Genomic DNA, 23,717 nt, shown 5'->3' with positions numbered 1-23,717 from the left:
TCCCAACCAGGGATTGAACCCAGGCCCCCTGCATTGGAAGTGCAGAATCTTAACCACTGGACTGCCAGGGAAGTCACTGTATTTTTAAAATAAATCCCAAAGTTTCAGAACAAATACTAACCCAATGGTTAAAGATGACATCTATTGAAAATATCCCAATTCCCCACCCAGTCTCAGACTCCAGCTTTCCAAGTGAGTGGGAAAAGATCATATGTTTTAACTGATGAAGAGGTTCTGATGCCAGTTTATTATGCAGAAGGCAGGGCGGAGCAGGGACAGGTTCTGGGGAAAGAAAACAGAATGGTACCTTCTATACAGGGAAGGGGGTACTAAAGAGGCCTTGACTGAAACCTCCACGTAGTTGGTGGCTACCAGTCCACAGGGATCATAAAGCCAGGGCCAGCCACTTAGCAGAAGCAGGACTTTGTCCTGCACATTCTCAGAGCCTTGATTAGAAGTGATTCCCCAGGGCCCTCGATGTCTGCTACCTCCGCTTGTGATGTCATGGAAACTTCTATGTGGCTGTGTACATAAAGACAGCAGCCCACCCTCGCCTGCGGTGAGGAAGTCAAAGCTGTAGAAGGATTTAACAGGGGACTGGAGCCAAGAGAATGCAGCAGGTCGGTCCTGCATCCAGGGAGCCCACCAGTGGGACAGAAACACCAATGGGCCAGGATATGGTGAGAGGTCACCCATCACACAGTCCTTGGGGGGCAGAGGACGGAAGTCATGAAGGAAGGACACAGGTGGGCAGCACTGCCATGCCATGCCCAGGAACCTTCAAAAATCCAGGCACCTGCTAAGCAGAGGAGGACATCTTTCTTGACCGAGCAAGGAGAGATGGCCCAGTTGATAACTGATGTGCCTAGAAGCCACCAGCCTCAGGTTCATTTGTTCCGAGCCCACTTATCACCAAGACGGCTGTACTGAGCATCATTGCGCTCTCGAAGGGGCTAAGAGAAGAGAAAGAGGAACAGGGAGGCAGGGTTAGAGCACTCCCATGGGGAACCCCAGCAGAACCCAGAGATGAGAGCTCATGGGACTCTCCAGTGATGAATTCTCCACTAGGACCTTCACACACACACACACACACACACACACACACACACGTTAAACATACTGTCAGGCTCTCCATTCCCACTCGCTCCTCCCCCCCATTCTCATCTTTCTCCCCTCAGGGCTCACCTGATAGAGCTGGTCATTCCCCATCAGAGCTTGAGTGTCAGCAGCTAAAAGACCCAGAGAAAGAGAGTCAGCAAGGGCCAAGGAGGTGGCACAGTGAGGCCCATGAATGCTGCCGGGAGACCGCAGCTACAAACACCCTCAGAAGCCTGCATGAGCTTTGTGGGCACCCAAGTTCTGTCAGTAACCAGTTATAGGAGTCCTTAGGAGATTGCAGTGGTGAAGCCCAGATGAGGCACAACCCAATGCCAGCCCCATTCCTTAGCAGGTACACACACACAGCCACAACATACACGTGGTCTGTCCCTTCTACCTACCCCTGGAGAATCTTCCAGTCTCATGTCCAGCAAAGCAGTAGACACCCAAAGCAAGGAGTACAGTGGCAATGATGTCGGTGATGACGATGCCTGCCAGGGTGGCTGAGTCCAGCTCCACGCAGTTCTGGCACACTGTGGGGGAAGCGAGGCCGGAAGAGAAGGGGTGGGTCTTCAAGATCAGGGAACCATCTCTGCCTCTTAGGGCAGCCTCAGGAGCTCTCATATCAAGACCCAAACTTGGAAAAAAGCCTGCCAAGAGCCTTGCTACATCCACGTTTAACCTTCAGTCCAAGAAGTAGTCTGAGGTTTGTAGGAACTTAAAAAAGGCAGTAAGCCAACCAGGCTCCAGACCAAGCCCCTACTGCTTGGGTCACAAGACTACTATTGCTCTTTTACCATTAAGCTCTTTCCCACTCAAGGCTTCAAAATCTGGCTCATACCCTTACAAGAGCAGGCCAGTTTGTTGAGAGCACAAATCGGTACACTAGAGCTCCCTCCAGCTAGGAAGTTCTCATGTCCGGATGCCCCCACCTATTCCACCCCCAAAGGATCCTGGAAGCACATACTTCGAAAGTATATTTGCAGAGTAGATTTGGCGTTTTCATTGCCGCACTGATACATTCCTCTTGGGTCCTGGATACGTTTTCCTAAGTCCAGACTTTTATTGCTTGACATCTCTTGTCCTGCTGTTCCTTGTAGCACTGTGATGCTGGAATTGCATTTCAAAATTACTTTGTCCTCTAGTTCCATCAGTTTTAGATTGCTGGGATTCACTAAGGGAAAAAAAATACCACGATTGGAGCAAGCTCTTTAGTCTGCACCAGGCCACTGTTCTGCTGAGGCTCATTACTTAAGAAGGACCACTATCCAAGTCTAGAACAGTTCAAGGTTTCTGCTGAGAGAGACGGAAGTCACAAGAGAAAGGCTTCAGCAGGCACTCCACAAACTGCAGAGACCAAGAAGGACACAGTGGGGGGTGGTAGGGAAGGCCAAGAGGGAGGGGACATATATAGGCATATAGCTGATTCACTTCATCGTACAACAGAAACTAACACAGCATTGTAAAGAAATTATACTCCAATTAAAAAAAGAGAGAAGGACATGATGATGCAATCCAAACAGAGGACAGGCCCTGATGAACACAGAGCAAAAAAGAAAATTACGGAGTTGGGTTAATCCAAAACCTTCATGGAAATGTGTTCAGATCACTGAATAGAAGTAGGAAGGGAGCCCAGAATGCTAAAACACCCAAGAGATATTGAAAGGCAGACGAATGGTTCTCAATTGGAGATGTCCACATTTTTTTTCTCTAAGAAAACTTCTAATTCTACTTCCCAGCCACCTGCCACACTCCAACATCAACTTCTCATCCTCTTTCCCTCCTCCTCACTCATGGTCAACCACTGCCCAGAGAATGGTAATACCAAAGCCTTTTCCAGGGCCAGTGATGGCTGGGGGTAGGAGGGAAGCTATTATGAATTACCATTCCAATGGTCCAAAAGAGGACCTAAGGCAAATCCCATGTAAAGATTTCTAGTTGTTCTACCCATGCTTGGGGGAGAGGGTCAGAAAAAAACTTTTTTTAATTGAATCCTTTCTTGGGGCTCCACACAAGTCAAGTCAAGTCAAGGGCTGGATGTATGCACAGCATCTTTCTAGGACCACTGAATTGCTATTGACTAAGAACATCTCCACAGCCCACAGAGGCACTGGAATGTATATCTCCAATCCCAGGGAAAAGTGGAATCTACATTATCCCTGAGATTCATAGTCAGTTACCAATTTGGATAGAAGAGCATCTTTTAGAAAATCCCCCCCAGAACCATTCCTTGTGCCTGTCAAGAAAGCATGCATATATTCTCAGGGAGACACATGTACATCAGATGCTCCACATCATACACTCATGTCTTCCTTGGGGATCCACTTCCAGTAGAAATCCTGACTCTCCCAAAGAAGCTGACTATTAGGGTAACCACTCATCCCGGTTTGCCTGGAACTGAGGGAATTCCTGGAACATCAGACTATCAGTTTTAAAACCATGCAAACTGGGCTGAGTGCGTCATTCTATCACCCCAAATCTGCCCTCACTCCTGCTCAGCCGCAACTGAACTTCTCTTAAAGCATTTCCCTGAGTGCTGGGCCATGGCCCCAGGTGGTGATGTAATGGTGTCCACATGACCTGGAGTCCTGGACCCCGGAGGCTATCTACCCTAGCTGGAACAAAGCTCCCATTACCAGCCCTAGGCTCAGGCACACACCTACTACAAAACTTCCTATAGATCTCTGGCCTGAGGTCTTCAGAGAGATACTGAAGGCCAAGATGCCCCCCTAGTTAGAGTCAGTCAAAGCCAAGAGCCTGTGCTTCCCAGACCCTGTGCTACATCCCAACACGGCCCTCCTTGACAACATCGGTGTACTGAGGCGCTTTCGAATGGCCCTCATTCCAGTGGTAACGTCCCTCCCAGGTCCCTTCCCCGCGATGCCCCGGTGCACTCGAAGAAGCCTTACCTTGGGAGAGAAGGGCAGCCAGTATCAGGCCAGAGAGAAACCTGCTATGCTCCATATCCCAGCAGAATTCATCCAGGAGACAGACACAGGTCACAGACTATCAGCCGGGGTTAAAGCTGCCTTTCCCCAACTGACTCGCGGGTACCCGGAAAAAGTAAAGGGTGGGGGAGGAACTAGAAAACGCCTATTTCTCTGTCTGCTGTTGGTGACAGGAGCGGCTGGGGTAGAGGTAGGCTGGGGGTGGGGTAGGAAAGAAGCAGCTGCAAATCGCTCTCTCTGAGAATATGGAGTGTGGGGGTGGGGTAGAAACTGGAAGCAGAGGCTATGAAAAAGGATGCCGGGACTTCTAGGAAGTAGAAGGAGATTCAGGGTGTCCTTTCTTGAGCTGCTGACGAAAAATAAGAAACTCAGTTCCTGTCAGCAACATGATTACATTTACTCACCATCTGAAAACTGCCACTTCTCAAAACCCTTGATAGAAGCTGTGAATCCCATTCTATAAGCCATACCAGCTAGGTTCCTCCCTTTTCTGGTCTTTCTTGGGACCCTGCCCAAGCTCCTTCTTGGGCCTCCTGGGGTACCAGACTAAGTAGCTTCTTATCAGCGGGAGGTTGGCCTTTAGGGGCCCGCTAATGAGAGATTTGCATCCTGGCTCCAATCCTGTCTACCTGCTGGGTCTGTGCCAGTCACAGAATTCTCCAGAGACTAACTCCCTCAGTATCATGAAAAGAATTCAAAGAGAATGTTTGTATGGTGCCTGACACTTCATAGGACTTCCCTGTAGCTCAAACAGTAAAGAATCCGCCTGCAATGCAGGAGACGTAGGTTCAATCCCTGGGTCGGGAAGATCCTCCGGAGAGGGGAATGGCAATCCATATCCAGTATTCTTGCTTGGAGAACCTCATAGACAGAGAAGCATGGAGGACAACAGTTCGTGGGGCTGCAAAGAGTCGGACATGACTGAGCAACTAACACTTAATACTGACACTTCACATGTGCTAAGTAAGAGTTACTAATAACAATATAACTGGGACTTCCCTTATGGTCCAGTGGCTAAGACTCCCAATGCAGGGGGCCTGGGTTCAGTCCCTGGTCAGGGAACTAGATCCCACACACCATAGCTAAGAGTTCACATGCCACAAAGAAGACCAAAGATTCCACATGCTGCAACTAAGACCTGTGCAGTCAAATAAATAAATAAATATTAGAAATAATAATAGCAATATGGTTAAGTCGCAGGCACAATTGAGCTTCCCCAGGAGACAAATGGAGTTTTTCCGTTTGGGATATAGAGATCTAAAACTGTCTACACTGCTGCAGTTAGACCATACTTTACCCGAGGGTAGAGATTCTACATGCGTTGCTGGCTTCTGTTTTCCAAACACCTGACGAGAGCTCTGTATGTTTTTGTTGATTCACTGGCTAACTGGCTGAGGGGCCTGAGATCCTGGGAATTCAGCTGAGGCCCCTGTCCCTAGAAATGCATTTCCTGGAGGAATAATCCTACCTATTCCTTTCCAGGCAGGCACCACTTTGATGATCTCATCTTCAAAGAGCAGTGAAAAAAAATCCCTGGACTGAGGTGGCTCTCTGTTCAGAGCTCTAGCCCTAAGCACGTAAGGGTTCCCAGCTAAGTTCATCAGTTCTAACAACAACAGCTAGCAACAGGCAACAAATGGCTGAGCTCCAAGTAACAGATGATGGCGGAAGTGTTTATCGTCCTCATGAAGAAAGGGGCCCAGGCCACCTCCCACCCCGCACCCAAGGGCGCTTGAGTCTCTGAGATGGAAATCCAGCACTCTGTCCCGCTCCCTCCCCTCCACCTCCCACACTCCTCTCCCCAACGGAAAGTCAGAGACGTCTGCACCTGCAGCCCTCCTGAGCCCTGCCCCCACCCGCTGCCCACACTAGCAGCCGAGGGTGGAGGCTCACAGGGGCCTCAGCCCTAAGGATGCTGGGCGGGGCCAGGCTAGCTGCTAGCACAGGCTGGCTGGCTGGCTGCTGGGGGCCGCTCAGTGCCTCTGCGGAGAACAGAGATGGATATGGAGCAGGGGAAGCGCCTGGCTATCCTCATCCTGGCTGTCACTCTTCTTCAAGGTAAGGGCTAGCTAGGGGGTCTGACAGTCCAGAGAAGGGCTCAAGGGAAGAAGCCCATCACCCAGGGGACAAGAGTATTGGGATCCCCTAACCTTGAGATGTCACCCTAAAGTTCAAAGAAGGAAGGGCAAAAATGAAGTTTATTTGCTAGAGAGAAGCAGTGTTCCATGGGAGAGGTGGAGTGCTTGTCTCTTAAGAAATCAAAACAGAGGACTTACTGACTTGAGAGAACCCGGATGCCGCCATCTTAGGTTTGAATGTAGCCCAAAGGGCACAGGCTAGGAGCTTGAAGAGAAACAGTTTGTATTCCTTAACTCAGAGCTCCAGCTAAGAGTAGACTTATAGAGCATTCACTCACTCGGTTGGTCAGCTGGTCAAAAAATATGTGTGAGGTCGATCCTAGTATGTATCAGGCTATAAAGAGAATATGGTGCCTCAGAGGTTAAAGCATCTGCCTGCAATGCGGGAGACCCGGGTTCGAATCCTGGGTCGGGAAGACTCCCTGGAGAAGGAAATGGCAACCCACTCCAGTATTCTTGCCTGGAGAATCCCATGGATGGAGGAGCCTGGTGGGCTACAGTCCATGGGGTTGCAAAGAGTCGGACATGACTGAGCGACCTAACTAACTAACTAACTAAAAGGTAAATAATAACCTGCCCCCCATGAGCTCATAGTCTGATTGAAGTGATAAGTTTCAACATTTCCAGACTGAGTATAACGCGCAATATAGGGTACTTGTACGAATATTCATTTGCAAATACAGTAGGAAGTGAATGAACTGGGTCGATGCCTGGAATATGGACTCTAGACATTTAAAGTTGTTGACATCGTTCAAGTATTATGTGAGATGTGAGGAAGAGGAGGTTGAGGATGGAACTGTGAGGATATCACTGTTAAGGAAAGTTAGAGAAAAAAAAAATGTCAGGAAAGAGATAAAGGAATGATCAAAGAACTGAAATAATCGGTGAGTGCAGTTTCATAGAAACCAAGGGAGTAGAGAATTTCCAGAAGGAGAGAATCACCAAGAGTATGAAATGCTAAAGATACATCCACTGATAGAAGAATATATTTAAAAGTTTAAGTCTGTGGGATTTGGCAAAACAAAGGTCATGGATGACTTCAAAGAGTTTAAGTGAGGTAGTGTGAGTGGAAGCCAAATGGAAATGAGTAGAAGGTGGAAGTCAAGGCGGGGAAAGAGCAGCAAGTGTAAAATGTTTTTTTAAAGAAGTTTGGATGAGATGGTTGGAGAGGTTGAGTGGTAAGTGGAGAGGTAGCAGACTCTAAGAAGAAATTTGTATGTGTGTGAAAGAAACCTGAGCACATTTCCAAGCTAAAGGAGAAGACAGTGAGTAGAGAGAGGCCCTGGAACTGACACTGAAAGGCTGCAAGAGTGGGATCAAGGACACAGAGCACAAGGCAGTCTCACCCTCTGAGACTAGGAGGAAGAAGTGCAGATGGCTCCAGCCTTAGAGAGGCTTGTGGATGGAAAAGAAGCTGAAGAAGAAAGAGCCATTACAACATCTGTGTTTTCAATGAGCTAAGTGAGCAGCAATGTGACCTGCTAAAATTGAGCTGGGTGATGACTGAGCGGGGAACTACAAGAGACGTTGGAGTTTAGAATTATTTCTGAGAGGAATAGAGAAAGAGCCAGCTGAAGACAACACAGGGTGAGGGGCAGTGCTGAAAGCCTGTGTAGCAGCTATTTCTGTCGAGCAAAAAAGCCCCGGACTGAGCCGTAGAAACCTGAGTTCTGTGTGCAGCTCAGTCACCAATGTGCCAGGTGAACTTGGCGATGCCTCCTCCCTCTGGGCTCAGATCTCTCACCCATCAACCTAGGAAATTTGGCTACATGAGTTCTCAAGTCCTAGAAGGAACTAGAATTCAGATAATCAAAATTTTAAATGTCAGCAATCAATTGTACTGTCTTTTCTATGATATCAGGATTAGAATGAGAGAACTCTTTGTTCCTCTCACAGTGACCAGGTTGCTGGGGAGAAGAGCTAGTTAGAAACCTGCTTAACTCTTTGTCTTGCTTTTTTTTTTTTTTTCATTTATCCATTCATACGTTCATTCAAAACATATAATGCTCCTACCATGTTTCAGGCACTGTGCTAAGGGGTATTCATAAACAGTTCAGTTCAACTCTGTGTGAATTTCTAAGACTGCTATCATCTCTGTCAAGCTTTCCCTGTCCCTCACTCTTGGCCAAAATCAATACTTTCTACCCCTTTCCATATGCATTTATACAAGTACTAAATGATAATTTATAAGTACTATTACATTTATTACATTTGTGGGTTATTTTCCACTTCACTGTAAACTCTTCAGAAGCAGCAACTAGTTATTTGTATTACCACCCTTTTCTTCCACACTTCTTATTCATGTCAGGCACAGAATAGTGATCGGTAAGTGTTTGGATTAAATCCAGTTGAATTGAACTCCAGTGTTGGCTCTCTATAGTATGTCTAGCATGCAACTCTACTACTCTGAGTTTTGAGACAGATTTGAGGGTTATGTAGTGGCTAACTCCTTCAGGACATTCAGGATTTACACACACAAAAATGGATCACCAAAGCTGAACAGTATACAAGTAATTCTGCTCTAAAAGACTTCAGCTAGTACACACCCAATCTTTTCCAAGGCTTTAGCTGCTAAAGGAGCAGAGTGTTCCACACTGTACAGGCAATACCCTTACATATAGTGCAATACAATTGTGCAATGCTAACCATCCAGAGTTGGGATCAGACCCCAAAGGTGAAGGGCACAGTTCCCAAAAAGACTATCTTCACTTTAAAAGGGAGGCACTGGTTCAGGGATCCCCAGACCACCCACACTTCTGATGAACAGCCTACGAATCTGGAGAGTTCCCAAGAACCATCTCAGAATTTGCTAGAACAGCTCACAGAACTCAGGAAAACCCTATACTCACTAGTACAGTTTTATTATATAAAAAAAAAATTAGATCTAGACAAATGAAGAGACACACAGAGTGAAGTCTGGGAGGGTCCTGAACACAGAAGTTCCATGCCTTTTCCTTCCAGAATTAAAATACATCAATCTCCTGGCATGTTGATATGTTCACCAACTAGGAAATGCCACTGAGTTTTCCTTGGGATTTCATCACATACGCAGGATTGATTGACTCATTGATCATGTGACTGAACTCAATATCCAGTCCCTCCTCCACTTCCTAGAGCTCAAAGTCCCAATTCTCTAATCACATGTTTGGTCTTGACCTGTCCCATCCTGAGTCATCTCTTTAACATAAATTCATATGTGATCCAAGGGTCCACCAAGAATCGCAAAGGCAATCCTCTCATTCATAAAACTCCAAGTGTTGAGAAACTCCCTCCCAGAAGCCCAGAACAAACACTAGACAAATTCTTTATTATACAACACCCTAAATTCAGTTTGGTGGTTTAGGCTACCATCCAGGGAAATAAGTACAGATACTGTCACTCACATGGATTAGGCTCTGTCTCTTCATCTTGGCCTCAAATGACTGTGGAAAGGATACATCAGGAGATCTGAAGGACTCCATGCCCAACTGATCTCTGTCTTCTGTCTCTACAGGTATTATGGCCCAGGTGAAAGAAGGTAGGTGAAATGGCTTCTTTCTATCATCAAACTGGGGAAATTCATGAAAATATGGCCTCTCACAACAGCAGTCCTATGGGAGCAAGTGAACAGCCTAGAAAGGATGGGATGATAAAGAATAGAGAGCAAACCCTTCCATTGTTAACCAAATCAGTGGCCAGTCTTGACCTCCCTGGCTTTCCTGGAGCTAAACAATTCATTGTCTGGTGCTTGGAGGAGAAATGGGTCCCTAGCAGCTAGGCATTACTCAAAGCACCACCTATGAATCAACAGCATTGGCTTCACCTGGGAGTGTGTTAGAAATGCCAATTCTCAGTGCTTCCCCAGAACTATTGAATAGAACCTGGAATTCTAACCAGATTCCCATGTGAATCATGTGCGCCCCGAGACAGGGAGAATTTCAGAGGCAAGATCTTAACAGACATTTCCTTTTTCAGTAAAAGTGGATGACAATCGAGAAGATGGTTCCGTAGTTCTGATTTGTGACACGAATGAAAAGAAGGTCACATGGTTTAAAGATACGGAGGACATAAGTTCTGGAAACACAGATAAACGTACTTGGAATCTTGGAAGTAGTACCAAAGACCCTCGAGGAATATATAAATGTGAAGGATCAAATAACAGTTCAAAATCACTCCAAATATATTATAGAAGTACGTATCCCCTTTGGTTTGCTTTTGTGAAATTAAGCAGTACCGGCTGCTCTGGTAAGCTTCTTGTCTGGGGTGGGTGTAGACATAGATGCTAAACAGTAATGTAAGAGTCAGCTTTCTTAACCTCAGCTTACTTTTTAAAAAATTTAACAAAGCAGTTCCCCCAACATTTTGAAAAAGCATAGCCTGTCTTATAAAGCCTGGCTCACCTTTGGGTAGGCCCCACTGCTTGGAGGTCAGCAGTTTATATAAACCAAGTTAGGACAGGTAAAAGAGACGGGAGATTACAAGTTGAGTGACTGTAGCATGGAGAATGGGATATGGTCTTCCTTTTATTTCAATAGTTGCTGGTAGTAAAATCACATGGATTTCCCCAGGACTCCTGCACAATAGAGGAACATTGAAAAGCATTGAGTTCTTAGTCCAAGGATCTTCCAGGCAATTCCCGTGCCATACCACCCACAGAGAGGCCTGCTGCCCTGGACAGAAATATTATCTCAAGAGAAAAAAATCCAGAATTGAAGGAACTCTTGTCCTTCCCTCTCCCCACAGTGTGTCAGAACTGCATTGAACTGAATCCAGCCACTGTGGTCGGCTTTATCTTCACTGAAATTGTCAGCATTTTCCTCCTTGCTGTTGGGGTCTACTTCATTGCTGGGCAGGAAGAAGCTCGCCAGTCAAGAGGTAAAAGAATGTTCTTAGGGACTTCCCTGGTGGTCCAGTGGCTAAGACTCTGAGCTCCCAATGCAGGCAGCCAGAGTTTGATCCACAGTCAGGCAACTAGATCCCATATGCCACAAGTAAGACCCGGCGCAGCCAAATAAATCAAAAAACAAACAAAAAACAATGTTCTTAGATGAGAGCTGAGGCCATCTGGGACCCTCAGCCTCCTTCCTACCAAAAGAGACCTAATAGAAGAGGCTCTGTTGGCACGTGTTGCTGATGAGCATGGTCCAGTGAGGCTCTGACTCTGAAGGCAGAAGGAAGAGGACACTTGGTGTTTTCATAGCATACTTGCCTGTTTCAGGATACAACTGTCTCTGATTTGTCCTCTGTACTTCTTAAAAAATTACTCACTGTTTATTTAATTTTGTCTATTTATTTATTTTTGGCTGTGGGTCTTCATTGCTGCATGCAGGCTTTTGGTAGTTGTGGCAAGCAGGGCTACTCTTCGTTGCAGTGTGAGGGCTTCTCATTGAGGTGGCTTCTCTAGTTGCAGCGCATGGGCTCTGGGCACAGAGGCTCAGTAGTTGCTGTTTGCAGGCTTACTTGCTCAGTGGCATGTGTGATCTTCCCAGACCAGGGATCAAAACTGTGTCCCCTGCACTTACAGATGGATTCTTAACCACTGGACGACCAGGGAAGTCCCTGTCCTCTGTACTTTTAAAAAATCTGTTTATTTAAGTAAAACCTGCATTCACAAAAGTGCATGAATCACATATATACAGCTCAAAAATTTTTTTAACAAAGCAAACACACAGGCATTCAGCACCCAGTTAAAGAAAGTGAATTAATCCTTGGGATCACTTCCAGCCTCTACCTAGTCCCCAAAGCAACCACTCTCCTGACTTGTAACAACATTGATTCATTCTGCCTGGTTTTGATTCTTATGTAAATAGACTCACACATGAAGTACTCTTGTGTGTGGCTTCTTTCACTCAACAATATGCTTGTGAGATTCATCCATAATGTTGTGTGTAGATGTATTTCACTAATTCTTATTGCTATTCAGTACTCCATTGGGAGAATATAACCCAGTTTATTATTCATTCTGTCTTGTTTATGCGTACATTTTGTTTATTTTTTTGTGCAGCTTCAGACAAGCAGACGCTGTTGAACAATGACCAGCTCTACCAGGTAAGTGAATATGAAATCAAAGAGACACTGCTAGTTAGTAGTGGTAAAAATTTGGAATGGGAGTGGGATGGGCAAGTTATTTGGAAGTTACTATGTAAACCAAAACTGCTTAGGACATAACAGACAATGGCATCATTATCCCTTTGGGTAGAATGGATGAAACAAAGAGAACGGTCGGGAGAGACTGAGGTCAGGATCTAGTGAGAAAAGCTGAAGAACAAAGTAGGGGCCACACAGAGAGCTAGATGCAGCACCTCCCTCCATCCTTGTCCTCGTCTGCCCCCAGGACCATCAAGAAACCACTCCAAAACCTTGAACAGAAAGAGCACTCAATAAGTATGCATCAGTGGAAAAAAAACTTACGGTTACCAGGGAGTAAAGTGAGGAGGGATAAACTAGCATACTGGGCTTGACATTTACACACTACTATATCTAAAATAGACAACTAATAAGAACTTGCTGTGTAGCACAGGGAACGCTACGCAGTACTCTGTGATGACCAAATGGGAAAGAATCTTAAAAAAAGAAAAGTGGATATATGTATAACTGACTCACTTTGCTGATACCTGAAACGAACACAACATTGTAAATCAACTATACTCTGATAAAACTTAAACATTAGAAAAAATGACAAAAACATAAATCTATATACCTGAAGAAAGGTGAAAAAAATTAAAGACATTGGAAGTAAAAGCTAAAAAATTTTATAAATTTTTTTAATTAAAAAATAAATACATATCAAATTAATTCATAGAGGATGATGATAAAATGTCCTTTGTAGCCCCTTAAGGAACGGGAAGATGACCAATACAGCCACCTGAGAAAGAACTGAACCCAAGACTCACAGTAGGTATGTCTTTCTACACTAATTCTAAGGAAGTGCCTTTGCACTACCTGCCCCCCCCCCCACCCCCGACTACTGCCAAGCCTATCTCCTTTCCCCAAGCAGCTATAAGGATGGGAGGGTAGGGAGAGTTGACCAGATAATTTGCTGGGGGGACGGGGATGGCTCTCCTGTGCATTGTAGGATTTATAGCAGCATCCCTGGCCTCTCTCCGCCAGATGCCAGTAGCACTGCCAAGTTCTGACAACAAAAATATCTCCACATACTGCAAATATCCCCTTGGGAGCAAAGTCGCCCTCAGTTAAGAAACACTGATCTATAATTCTCAAGCCTTTATTAAGCATAGTAGGAAACTTTTGTATACACGTATATAAATAGTATGTTTGTGCTATGTGCTCAGTTGCTCAGTCGTGTCCAACTCTTTGCAACCCCACAGACTGTAGCCCACCTGGCTCCTCTGTCCAGCAGGATTCTCCAGACAAGAATACTAGAGTGGGTTGCTATGCCCTCCTCCAGGGGATCTTCCCAACCCAGGGATTGAACCCAGGTCTCCCACATTGCAGGCAGATTCCTTACCGTCTGAGCCACCAGGGAAGCCCAAGTAATAGTAATAACCTGTAACGGAAAATAATTTCAAAAGTAATATTTGTGTATATGTATAACTGAGTCACCTTGCTGTGTACCTGAAACATTGTAAGGCAACTATACTTCAATAATATATATATATATATTTAAAATAATATATATATATATATATTAGGGGGAAAAAAAGACCTATATTAATCTTCCAATCAATCAGAAGTTCTGATTCAATCAAACAAAAACTTTAGCCAGGGAAACAGGGCCCAAGCATTATTTGATTTTCTGAACCAATTGCATTTTTTAAAATCCAGGTGTCTTCCCTTCTATCCAGTTCTCAGAAACAAAGCAATACATTTTGGAGCAATCTTAGCAGAGAAATTTCCAGCCCTAAATCTATACTTCCCAAAGGTGACAAATGGAGAAGGAAGCCCATCAGAGCAAATTTAGGTTTCTCTCAAAATAAAAGCAAAACTTGTATTAACTGGGTAACTGGGTGCCTGCGGAAGGCAGCAGAGGATGAGATGGTTAGATAGCGTCTCCAGCTCAATGGATATGAACTTGAGCAAACTCTGGGAGATGGTGGAGGACAGGGAAGCATGCCTTGCTGCAGTCCACAGGGTTGCAAAGAGTCGGACACAACTCAGCGACGAACAACAAAACTTGTATGGTGTTTCAGGAGCGCCACCTATTGGAAGTAATTCTTCTAGAAAAGAAAAAGAGAAAGGGCAAGCAACCTCCTTTATTTGAATATTTTTTTTTACATTTTAATTTACTTTCTATGTAAGTCATAATTCACACAGTTCAAATACGCAGTGAAAGGTCTCCCTCTCACTCCCTACCCAGTCACCCGGTTGCTTTATCCAGAGGCAAACAATAATACTAGTTTCGAGAAATTAGTTTGGACCTAACAGAAGCAGAAGATATTAAGAAGAGGTGGCAAGAATACACAGAAGAACTATACAAAAAAGATCTTCATGATTCAGATAACCACGATGGTGTGATCACTCACCTAGAGCCAGACATCCTGGAATGTGAAGTCAAGTGGTCCTTAGGAAGCATCACTATGAACAAAGCTAGTGGAGGTGATGGAATTCCAGTTGAGTTATTTCAAATCCTAGAAGATGATGCTGTCAAAGTACTGCACTCAATATGCTAGAAAATATGAAAAACTCAGCAGTGGTCACAGGACTGGAAAAGATCAGTGTTCATTCCAATCCCAAAGAAAGGCAATGCCAAAGAATGCTCAAACTACCGTACAACTGCACTCATTTCATACACTATTGAAGTAATGCTCAAAATTCTCCAAGCCAGGCTTCAACTGTATGTGAACTGAGAAGTTTCAGATGTTCAAGCTGGATTTAGAAAAGGCAAAGGAATCAGAGATGAAATTGTCAACTTCCAGTGGATCATAGAAAAAGCAACAGAGTCCCAGAAAAAAGCATCTGCTTCATTGACTATGCTAAAGTCTTTGACTATGTGGATCACAACAAACTGTGGACAACTCTTCAAGAGATGGGAATACCAGACCACCTTACCTGCCTCCTGCAAAACCTGTATGCAGGTCAAGAAGCAACAGTTAGAACCAGACATGGAACAAAGGACTGGTTCAAAATTGGGAAGGAGTACGTCAAGGCTGTATATTGTCACCCTGCTTATTTAACTTATATGCTGAGTACATCATATGAAAAGCTGGGCTGGATGAAGTACAAGCCAGAACCATGACTGCAAGGAGAGATATCAATAACCTCAGATATGCAGATGACACCACCCTTACAGCAGAAAGCAAAGAGGAATTGAAGAGCCTCTTGATGAAAGTGAAATAGGAGAGCAAAAAAACTGGCTTAGAACTCAACATTCAAAAAATTAAGATCATGGCATCCAATCCCATCACTTCATGGCAAATAGATGGAGAAACAATGGAAACAGTGCTGGACTTTATTTTCTTGGGCTCCAAAATCACTGCAGATGGTGACTGCAGCCATGAAATTAAAAGATGCTTGCTCCTTAGAAGGAAAGCTATGACAAACCTAGACTACATATTAAAAAGCAGAGACAAAGCAGAGACCTTTACCAACAAAGGTCCAGCAAAGCTATGGTTTTTCCAGTCATCAAGTATGGATGTGAGAGTTGGACCACAAAGAAGACTGAGCACCAAAGAATTGATGCTTTTGAACTGTGGTGGTGCAGAAGACTCTTGAGAGTCCCTTGGACTGCATGGAGTTCAAACCAGTCACTCTTAAAGGAAATCAATCCTGGATATTCATTGGAAGGACTGATGCTGAAGCTGAAGCTCCAATACCTTGGCCACCTGATGCAAACAGCCAACTCATTAGAAAATCTTTCCTATGTTGGGAAAGATTGAAGGCATGAGGAGAAGGAGATGATAGAGGGTGAGATGGTTGGATGGCATCATGGAACCAATAGACATGATTTTGAACAAGCTCTGGGAGATGGTGGACAGGGAAGCCTGGTATGCTGCAGTCCATGGAGTTGCAAAGAGTCAGACATGACTGAGCAACTGAACAATAACAATACAGTCTTACAAGATATATAAAAATACTCTATGTTGGAGATATTCTAGGCATATACAAGCAAATTCCAAGTGTGCATTATTTTCCCCATATTTTTCACACAAATGTTGCCTTATACATCTTGCACGTCTCAAAATTTTATTCTACTCAATAAAATCTGACTACTTCATACCAACATACAAAGGAGCCCCTTTTTAAAAAATATAGACACTTTAGACAGATCCCCTATAATTTTCTCAAGTAGTCCTCTACTGATGGACGTTTAAGTTGGTTCTTTTGCTCTTACAATGCCACAATGACTGTAGAAATGTCATTTTTTAAAAATTGTAGTAGTCATAGTTGCTCAGTCATGTCCAACTCTTTGTGACCCCATAGACTCTAGCCCTCCAGGCTCCTCTGTCCATGGAATTCTCCTGGCAAGAATACTGGAGTAGGTAACCATTCCCTTCTCCAGGGTATCTTCCAGACACAGGGATCAAATCGGGTCTCCTGCTTTACAGGCAGATTCTTTACTATCTGAGCCACCAAGGAAGCTCTTAAAAATTGTACTGAGGTGTAATTTTCATACTATAAAATCACTCACCTTACATGACTTCACCTGTTCTCAGTAATTTTTAGCAAATTTTCCCAGTTGTACAACCATCACCATAATCCAGATTTAAACCATTTCCATCAGTCTCTTAAGGTTTCTTGTGCTGTTTTTGTGGGCTTCCCTCATAGCTCAGTCAGCAGTCACTAATCTCTTTTCTGTCTCTTTAGATTTGTCTTTTCTGGAAAAATGGAATCATACGATACACTGTTCTGGACATTCTCGTGCCAAGTCTTCATGTGGACATATGTTTTCATTTCTCTGGGTTGCTACCTAGGAGTGAAGGATTGCTGGGTGGTATGGTAAATTTATCTATAACAGTTTAAGAAACTGCCAAAGTGTTTGCCAAACTGGCTGTTCCATTTTACATTCCCACCAGCGATAAGTGATTAGGGTTCCTCTTTCTCCTCATCCTCACAAATATTCATTACTATCTTTTTTAGTGTAGCCATTCTAAGGGATGTAAAACAGTATCTTATTATGGCTTTAATTTGCATTCTCTAATGACTAACGATGTTGAACATCTTTTCATGTGCTTATTGGCTATTCTCATATCTTTAATGAAACACGTATTCAAAACTTTTAAAATTTAGTTGTTTTTCTTCTTACTATTGAATAGTAAAAGTTTTTATATATTTTCAAATACAAGTCTTTTAACAGATATATGATTTGCAAATATATCTACCAGTCTTTGATTCGTCTTTTCATTTTCTTAATGGTGTCTTTTGAAATGCAAAGGTTTTTAATTTTGCTGAAATCTGTTTTACCCTTTTTTTTTCTTTTATGGATTGTACACTTGGTGTCATCTCTAAGAAATCCTTGCCAAATCCAAGTTCACAAAGATGTTTTTATAGTTTTAGTTCTAATGACAAATGTTATTTTGAACATTAAGACTATTTGTAACAAATACAAATGCAATTGCAGAACCATAATGTATTTTCACCTGTCATTTAATGAAATATTGCCAAAATGAACTTCATAGAGGTTGAACCATTACATAATTCTAATGAGTGCCTTTTATTTCATACACAATCCAAAAGTGCACTACTAAGCTTTTTCAACTTTGTAAATCAGAGAAGTTAACATGAATCTTGGCTTAATTTTAATTTGCATTTTTCTCATTAAAAATGGAAATGAATCATTTGCTTTTCCTGTTCATGAAATGTAGGCTCATATCCTTTGATCATCTTATTGACTTGCAACAACCCTTTACATATTTGGGAAACTAGATCTTTTGTTTTGATATTAGTTGCAAATTTCAAATTAGTTGCAAATTAATTGCATTATTTTCACAGTGTTGTTACTTGGGTTTTGACTTTACTTAGGGTTGGTTTTCTACACACATTTTACAAACATTTGCATGTAGTAGAATTCACTGTTCCTTTATGGCTTCTAGGTTGTTTCATATTTAAAAATGCCTTCTCCCATTCTAAGATTATTCTTTTAAAAATTTTCTTCCAATAATTCCTCTAGCATTTTCCTGGTTTATATATTTAAATCTCTGATCCATCTTGGACTAATTTAATCCAAAGTGTAAAGGTCTAATATATTGGCTAACTTTTAAATCACACAGCTACCCACTTATTCTGGAACTATATATTGAAAATTCCACCTTGTGCACATTGATTTTAAATGCTCCACTCTCACCAGATTGTAAGCTACAAAAAGGAAGACTTGTATTTTTTTTTCTACTACTGTAGCTTGAGGAGCTGAAACAATGCTAGAACATAATAGGCACTCTGCGATTGTTCAACATTTGGTGTGTACATGTACATGTCTGTGTGTGTGTTAAAATAAAGTAAAACACCATTTTAACCATTTTTAAGTGTATTATTCAGTGGTATTAGGTACATTCACAATGTTGTGCAACCATCAGCACTCTCATTTTCATAACTTTTTCATTATACTGAAGAAACACCCTACCCATTAAAAGATAATTCCCTATTCCTCCCTCTCCCCAGTCCCTGGTAACCTCTATTTAACTTTGTCTTTATGAATTTGCCTACTCTAGGTACCATATATAAGTAGAGGCATATAGTATTTGTCCTTTTGTGTCTGGCTTATTTCACTTGGCATGATGTTCTCAAAGTTCATTCATGTTGTAGCATGTATCAGTATTTCCTTCCCTTTTAAGGCTTAATAATAACCACGTGTATGTATATGCCACATTCTGTATGTCCATTCATCTGTCAATGGACATTTGGGTTGTTTCCACCTTTTGCCTACTACAAATGATGTTGCTATGAACAGTGCTGTACAAGTAACTATTTCTTTGGCATATTTAGCCAGAAGTAGGATTGCAGCATCACATGATAATTCTGGTTAACTCTTTAAGGAACACCAAATTTTTTCTGAAGTACTCCACTAGTTTACATTCCCATCAGCAATGCACAAGGGTCCCTATCTCACCATGTCCTCACCAAGACTTATTTTCTTTTTACTTTTTCATAATCACCTTCCTAAGAGGGATGAGGTGGCACTTCATTGTAGTCTTGACTTGCACTTCTCTAATGATTAGTGACATTGAGCACCTCTTCATGTGCTTATTGGCCATTTGCATATCTTCTATATAACAATATTTATTCAAGTCCATTGTCCATTCTTTAATCACGTTGTTTGAGGTTTTATTGTCGAGTTACAGACTTTTTAATATAACTGGATATAATTTTTTAAATCAGTAATGTGATTTACAAATACTTTCCATCACTCTAGGTATTGTCTTTTCACTTGCACTTGAAAAGTATGCTCCATTGTTTGCCTCTGTGTAACTTCAGAGTACCCTTGAGGATCTGCATCCTCTTCACCTGACAAACAAGAAAACTGCAACCCAATGAAAGACAGCATATTCGAACACACTGCCTGGCACCTAATAACAGCTCACAAGTTTCAGTTATTGTTAATGCTACTGTTGTTTCACAGACAAAAATGATCTATGAAGAATCACAGAAGCTGTTTCAGTAAGGAACATCGGTGGGAAGAATAGAAAGCAGAAGTCCGTAGAAGCCTTAGCAGTGCCAGGGTTCAACAACTCATAGATATTGCCCACACATGGGTTTCCCATGCCAGTTTACTCCTACCGAGCTCCGAAACGCTCCTCTCCCAGTTCAACGCTACCCGCCCCCAACACAACCAACCCCAAGGCCGCTTCCGGTCACTTCCGCCCGGTCGCAGCCAGTTAGTGCATGCGCTGTGGGAATGTTTGCGCGCTCGCTCCCTGCTCAGGGCGACACACCCAACTTCCGGCGCCCTGATGAGATTACACAAGGCTTGGCGCCTAGTCATAACGTCAAATCCGGTTGCCTTGCTGAATCGGAAGTGGGAGCTCTTCGGCCACTGAGACTCTGTCGTGTCGTCGCTGCTGGCCTTTCAGGCTCTGGTAAGAGAGGATATAGCTGGAGGGGAGGGGATCGTTGAGTCTGCAGTGAGGTTTTTTTTTTCTTCTAGTCAGATGCCAGTCCAAATCTCTACACTTTTACCTCCTACAAATTCTCCTGTCCTTTTCTGAATACTGGATCTCCTTCATGAACTTTGACCCTGTCTGGTTTGGGAACCCCTTACAGTGCTCCTGTTTCTGACATTTCTGCCCCTCATTGTCGAATGACAATGGAAAAGGCCATTTTCCTCCTGGAAAAGGCCAGAATCCTGGCCTTGCTTTATCTTTGGCTTTCTTTCTCTAGAACGTGTGCCTAGTGGGTAGGTCTCCCTGTGCGCCGCGAATCCCTTATGGAACCTGGGAGGATAAAATATAAAGAGTAGACAACAGATACCCTGGTGCCAAAGAAGAGAAAATTAAACTTGGGTCCCTGAAGTCAAACCAGTTGAATCCATATGGCAAGGTGTTGACATTTGTTAAGGCAAGTGATCATTCACCCCTCAAAACTCTGCTGTTACTCTGCTGCTTGCTCCCTCGGCATTTGGGTTTAGAGGACCCTTCTAAAATTAAGTAACCAGTCTCAGAAGCTTATATTTGATGGGTATTCTCTTTGGAATTAGCTTTTCACTCCAAGAACAAGGATATGTATGTTCAGTCTCACTGCTGTAGGCTGTTTTGGTCTCACATGGGAGCCCTCCTCAGATAAAATGGGACCCAGGAAGGAATGCTGTCTGCTTTGCGACTTGATGAGATCCTTCTAGCTTGATGTAATGGAAGGATCTGTTGGCACATAGAGGCCTGAAAGGATTATTGGGTGGAGCATGTAACAGTGAAATCATTTTTTAAATTTCTTTTTCGGTTTGATCTATGTATTACTCGGGGCTTCCCAAGTGGTGGCTGTGGTAAAGAATCCACCTGCTAATGCAGGCAGGCTCAAGAGACTTGGGTTCCATCCATGCATTGGGAAGGTCCTCTGGAGTAGGACGTGGCAACCCACTCCAGTATTCTTGCCTGGAAAATTCCATGGACAGAGGATCCGGGTGGGCTACAGACCATGGGGTACAGAGTGAGACACAGCTGGGCAACCTTGCGGGTACATGCGCACACACGTATTACTCACCAGGAAAGAAACCTTGTGGAGTATGATTTAATAAAGCTTGATTTTGACAGTCTCATTTTTGTGAAGTATAGCAAGTATTTCTGTTTAAAAGCAATACCAAATTTGATGTTAAAACATGTGGTCATCTCTTTAAAGGCTGACAGTGCACCCTTAAGAGAATTAGCCATATTCTTTATAAACAAAAGATTAACTCAGGGGAGGGCAAGAAGATTATATAGGACTGGAGGTAGACAACTTTTATAAATGTAGAGCCTTGCAGCACATCTATCAGAAATGTGTTTTTATTTTTTATTTATTAATTTTTTTAGAAATGTGTTTTTAAAGGGGATGTATTGGGGGAATTCCCTGGCAGTCCAGTGGTTAGGACTCTGCACTTTCATTGCCAAGGGCCCAGATTCAATCCCTGGTTGGAGAATTAAGATCCTGCAAGCCTCATGGCCAAAAGTAAATAAATAAATAAGGAAGATGCATTTTTAAAATCAAATCCAAAAACTTCTAAGAATTGGTAGATGTGTCATGCCAAAGGCTGATGACAGGATAGTGCTTTATCTTTGTATGGTAGTTGAAAGGAGATTATAAATTCCCAGTGATATTGAATATTAAGCAGAATATCAAGGTTCCACTTTATCAGACATTTCTTTTGGAGTGGGTCACATCTGGGTGCTCTTTCTACATTTGTGAGATCCTTGACCAAATCTAAACTGACATCCCTACAAAGGTTCCATCAAATGCTCAGTCCTTCCTTTTTGTGTCAAACTTTCCTGGTTGCACAGTTAGCTCTTTTTCCATGAAAATAGTTGTTGCACAGATTTGAAGTACATACGAGAAAGATGAGCTTAATGAGGTAGTCTAAGCCCTTTTTGTCTTTCATCATGGATGACAACAGAGATTTATTTCCATTCTCTGTTCTACACATACTGAGCTGCCAAAGGGCCACAAGTGTCTGGCCTGATACCTTGACCTTCCACTGCAACCTAGGACAAACAGTAAAACCCTTACCTTAAAGTAGGATTATGGCTGCTGCTATTGATTACAAGAAGGTCAGGAATAATTATATGTAAGATTGACTCATTTGATGCATGTTTGGGATTTTGTGTTTATGGAATATACCAGACACAAGAAAAAAATAATTAGATATGAGCCTGTACTCAGATTGCTTACCTTCTAGTAAGAAAGAAGATCTACATTAGGAATAAAATGTAGAAAGTTATAAGTCCTGTTGATATAGATAAAATGTTGTGGGAAGCTAACTTTTTGTGGACCATTTTTTTTTTAAGTCTTTATGGAATTCGTTGCAATATTGCTTCTGTTTTATATTTTGGTTTTTGTTTGTTTTTTACTGTGAGGCATGTGGGATCTTAGCACCTGGACCAGGGAGGACAAGGAATTGAACCTACACACCCTGCATTGGGAGGTGAAGTCCTAACCACTGGGTTACCAGGGAAGCCTTAAGCTAGCTTTATGTAATGTGACAGTGTATTATTGAGAAAGGAGGAAATAATGCCATTTATGATGATAAATCCTCTTTATGTCTCTTGATAGTCTTAGAGCCCGTATGTGTCCTACATTCTAATTCTTGGCTTTTGATTTCCTTCCTTTCTGCATAGATGGTGCAGGTGATGCATCTCCTTTGTACTAATCTGAACTCTTTTCAGTTGTATTTTTAAAAACCCATTTGAACTGGCTCCCACAGTGTAGGGAAATCTAATGGCTTTTTTATACCTAAGAAGGCTCTCTTTCCATCTCACATGTCTTTTCCTGCATGTTGGTTTAGTTTTAGGCTAGGCTTTCTCTAGATGGTGGGAAGACAGCAACTCCAGGTTCCTGTCTTACCAGCCTAGCAACCTAAGCAGGAAAAAAAAGAAAGAGTTCCCTTTTCTGTTGATTTAGCCAAAGGCCTGAAGCTAGTGTTCATTGATTCTTTTAGGTTGGTGCAAAAATAATTGCAGTTTCTGCATTGTTGAAGTTTACCATTTGATATTGGAATACATTCTTAAATATGGTTATGTTATACATCATTTTAATGTGCATTTCTCCCTTAATTTTTTTGCTAATGACTTATTACTTGCTATTTATATTTATTTTAGACTATGTAAATGATGTTAGACAAAAGCAAATTCGAGCGATTTTCTTACGCAAGTTCAAAATGGGTCGTAAAGCAGTGGAGACAACTCAAAACATGAAACTCATTTGGCCCAGGAACTAACAAACGTACAATGCAGTGGTGGTTCAAGTTTTGCAAAGGAGTTGAGAGCCTTGAAGATGAGCGTAATGGCCAGCCGTCGGAAGTTGACAGCAACCTATTGAGAAGATCATCAAAACTGATGCTCTTACAACTACATGTTTTAAGAAGTTGCCAAAGAGCTCAGTGCTGACCATTCTGTGGTCATTCGGCATTTGAAACAAATTGGAAAGTTGAAAAGGCTCGATAAGTAGGTGCCTCATGAGCTGACCGCAAATCCAAAAA

The 23,717-nt window shown here is 42.8% G+C and overlaps 3 protein-coding genes across 4 annotated transcripts in view; 2 read left to right on the top strand and 1 right to left on the bottom strand.

Annotated features, from left to right (window-relative positions):
* On the bottom strand, positions 1-4,137 carry CD3D (CD3 delta subunit of T-cell receptor complex). The gene is made up of 5 exons (XM_065944977.1): positions 4,008-4,137; positions 2,066-2,272; positions 1,500-1,631; positions 1,186-1,229; positions 1-953 (listed from the first exon to the last, which is right to left on the bottom strand). Exons 1-5 carry the CDS (start codon positions 4,060-4,062, stop codon positions 888-890), a joined length of 504 nt encoding a protein of 167 aa, XP_065801049.1. The 5' UTR covers positions 4,063-4,137; the 3' UTR covers positions 1-887.
* A 1,836-nt stretch (positions 4,138-5,973) lies between these two features.
* Positions 5,974-18,526, top strand: CD3G (CD3 gamma subunit of T-cell receptor complex). The gene is made up of 7 exons (XM_065944767.1): positions 5,974-6,104; positions 9,678-9,701; positions 10,139-10,354; positions 10,907-11,038; positions 12,168-12,211; positions 12,993-13,061; positions 16,928-18,526. Exons 1-6 carry the CDS (start codon positions 6,044-6,046, stop codon positions 13,041-13,043), a joined length of 528 nt encoding a protein of 175 aa, XP_065800839.1. The 5' UTR covers positions 5,974-6,043; the 3' UTR covers positions 13,044-13,061; positions 16,928-18,526.
* A 1,527-nt stretch (positions 18,527-20,053) lies between these two features.
* Positions 20,054-23,717, top strand: part of UBE4A (ubiquitination factor E4A) — a 38,871-nt gene continuing 35,207 nt past the window's right edge. Inside the window, exon 1 of one of the 2 annotated variants that reach the window (XM_065946309.1) lies at positions 20,054-20,133. The gene's annotated coding sequence lies outside the window, so the exon portion shown is untranslated. The remainder of the gene's footprint in view (positions 20,134-23,717) is intronic. The other variant, XM_065946310.1, reaches the window with a different exon arrangement.

Source organism: Muntiacus reevesi, chromosome 9, assembly GCF_963930625.1.
Source record: "Muntiacus reevesi chromosome 9, mMunRee1.1, whole genome shotgun sequence".
Classification (NCBI taxonomy): domain Eukaryota; kingdom Metazoa; phylum Chordata; class Mammalia; order Artiodactyla; family Cervidae; genus Muntiacus; species Muntiacus reevesi.
The sequence above is the reverse complement of the archived record's forward strand: the minus strand, read 5'-3'. Positions and strand labels throughout refer to the sequence as shown.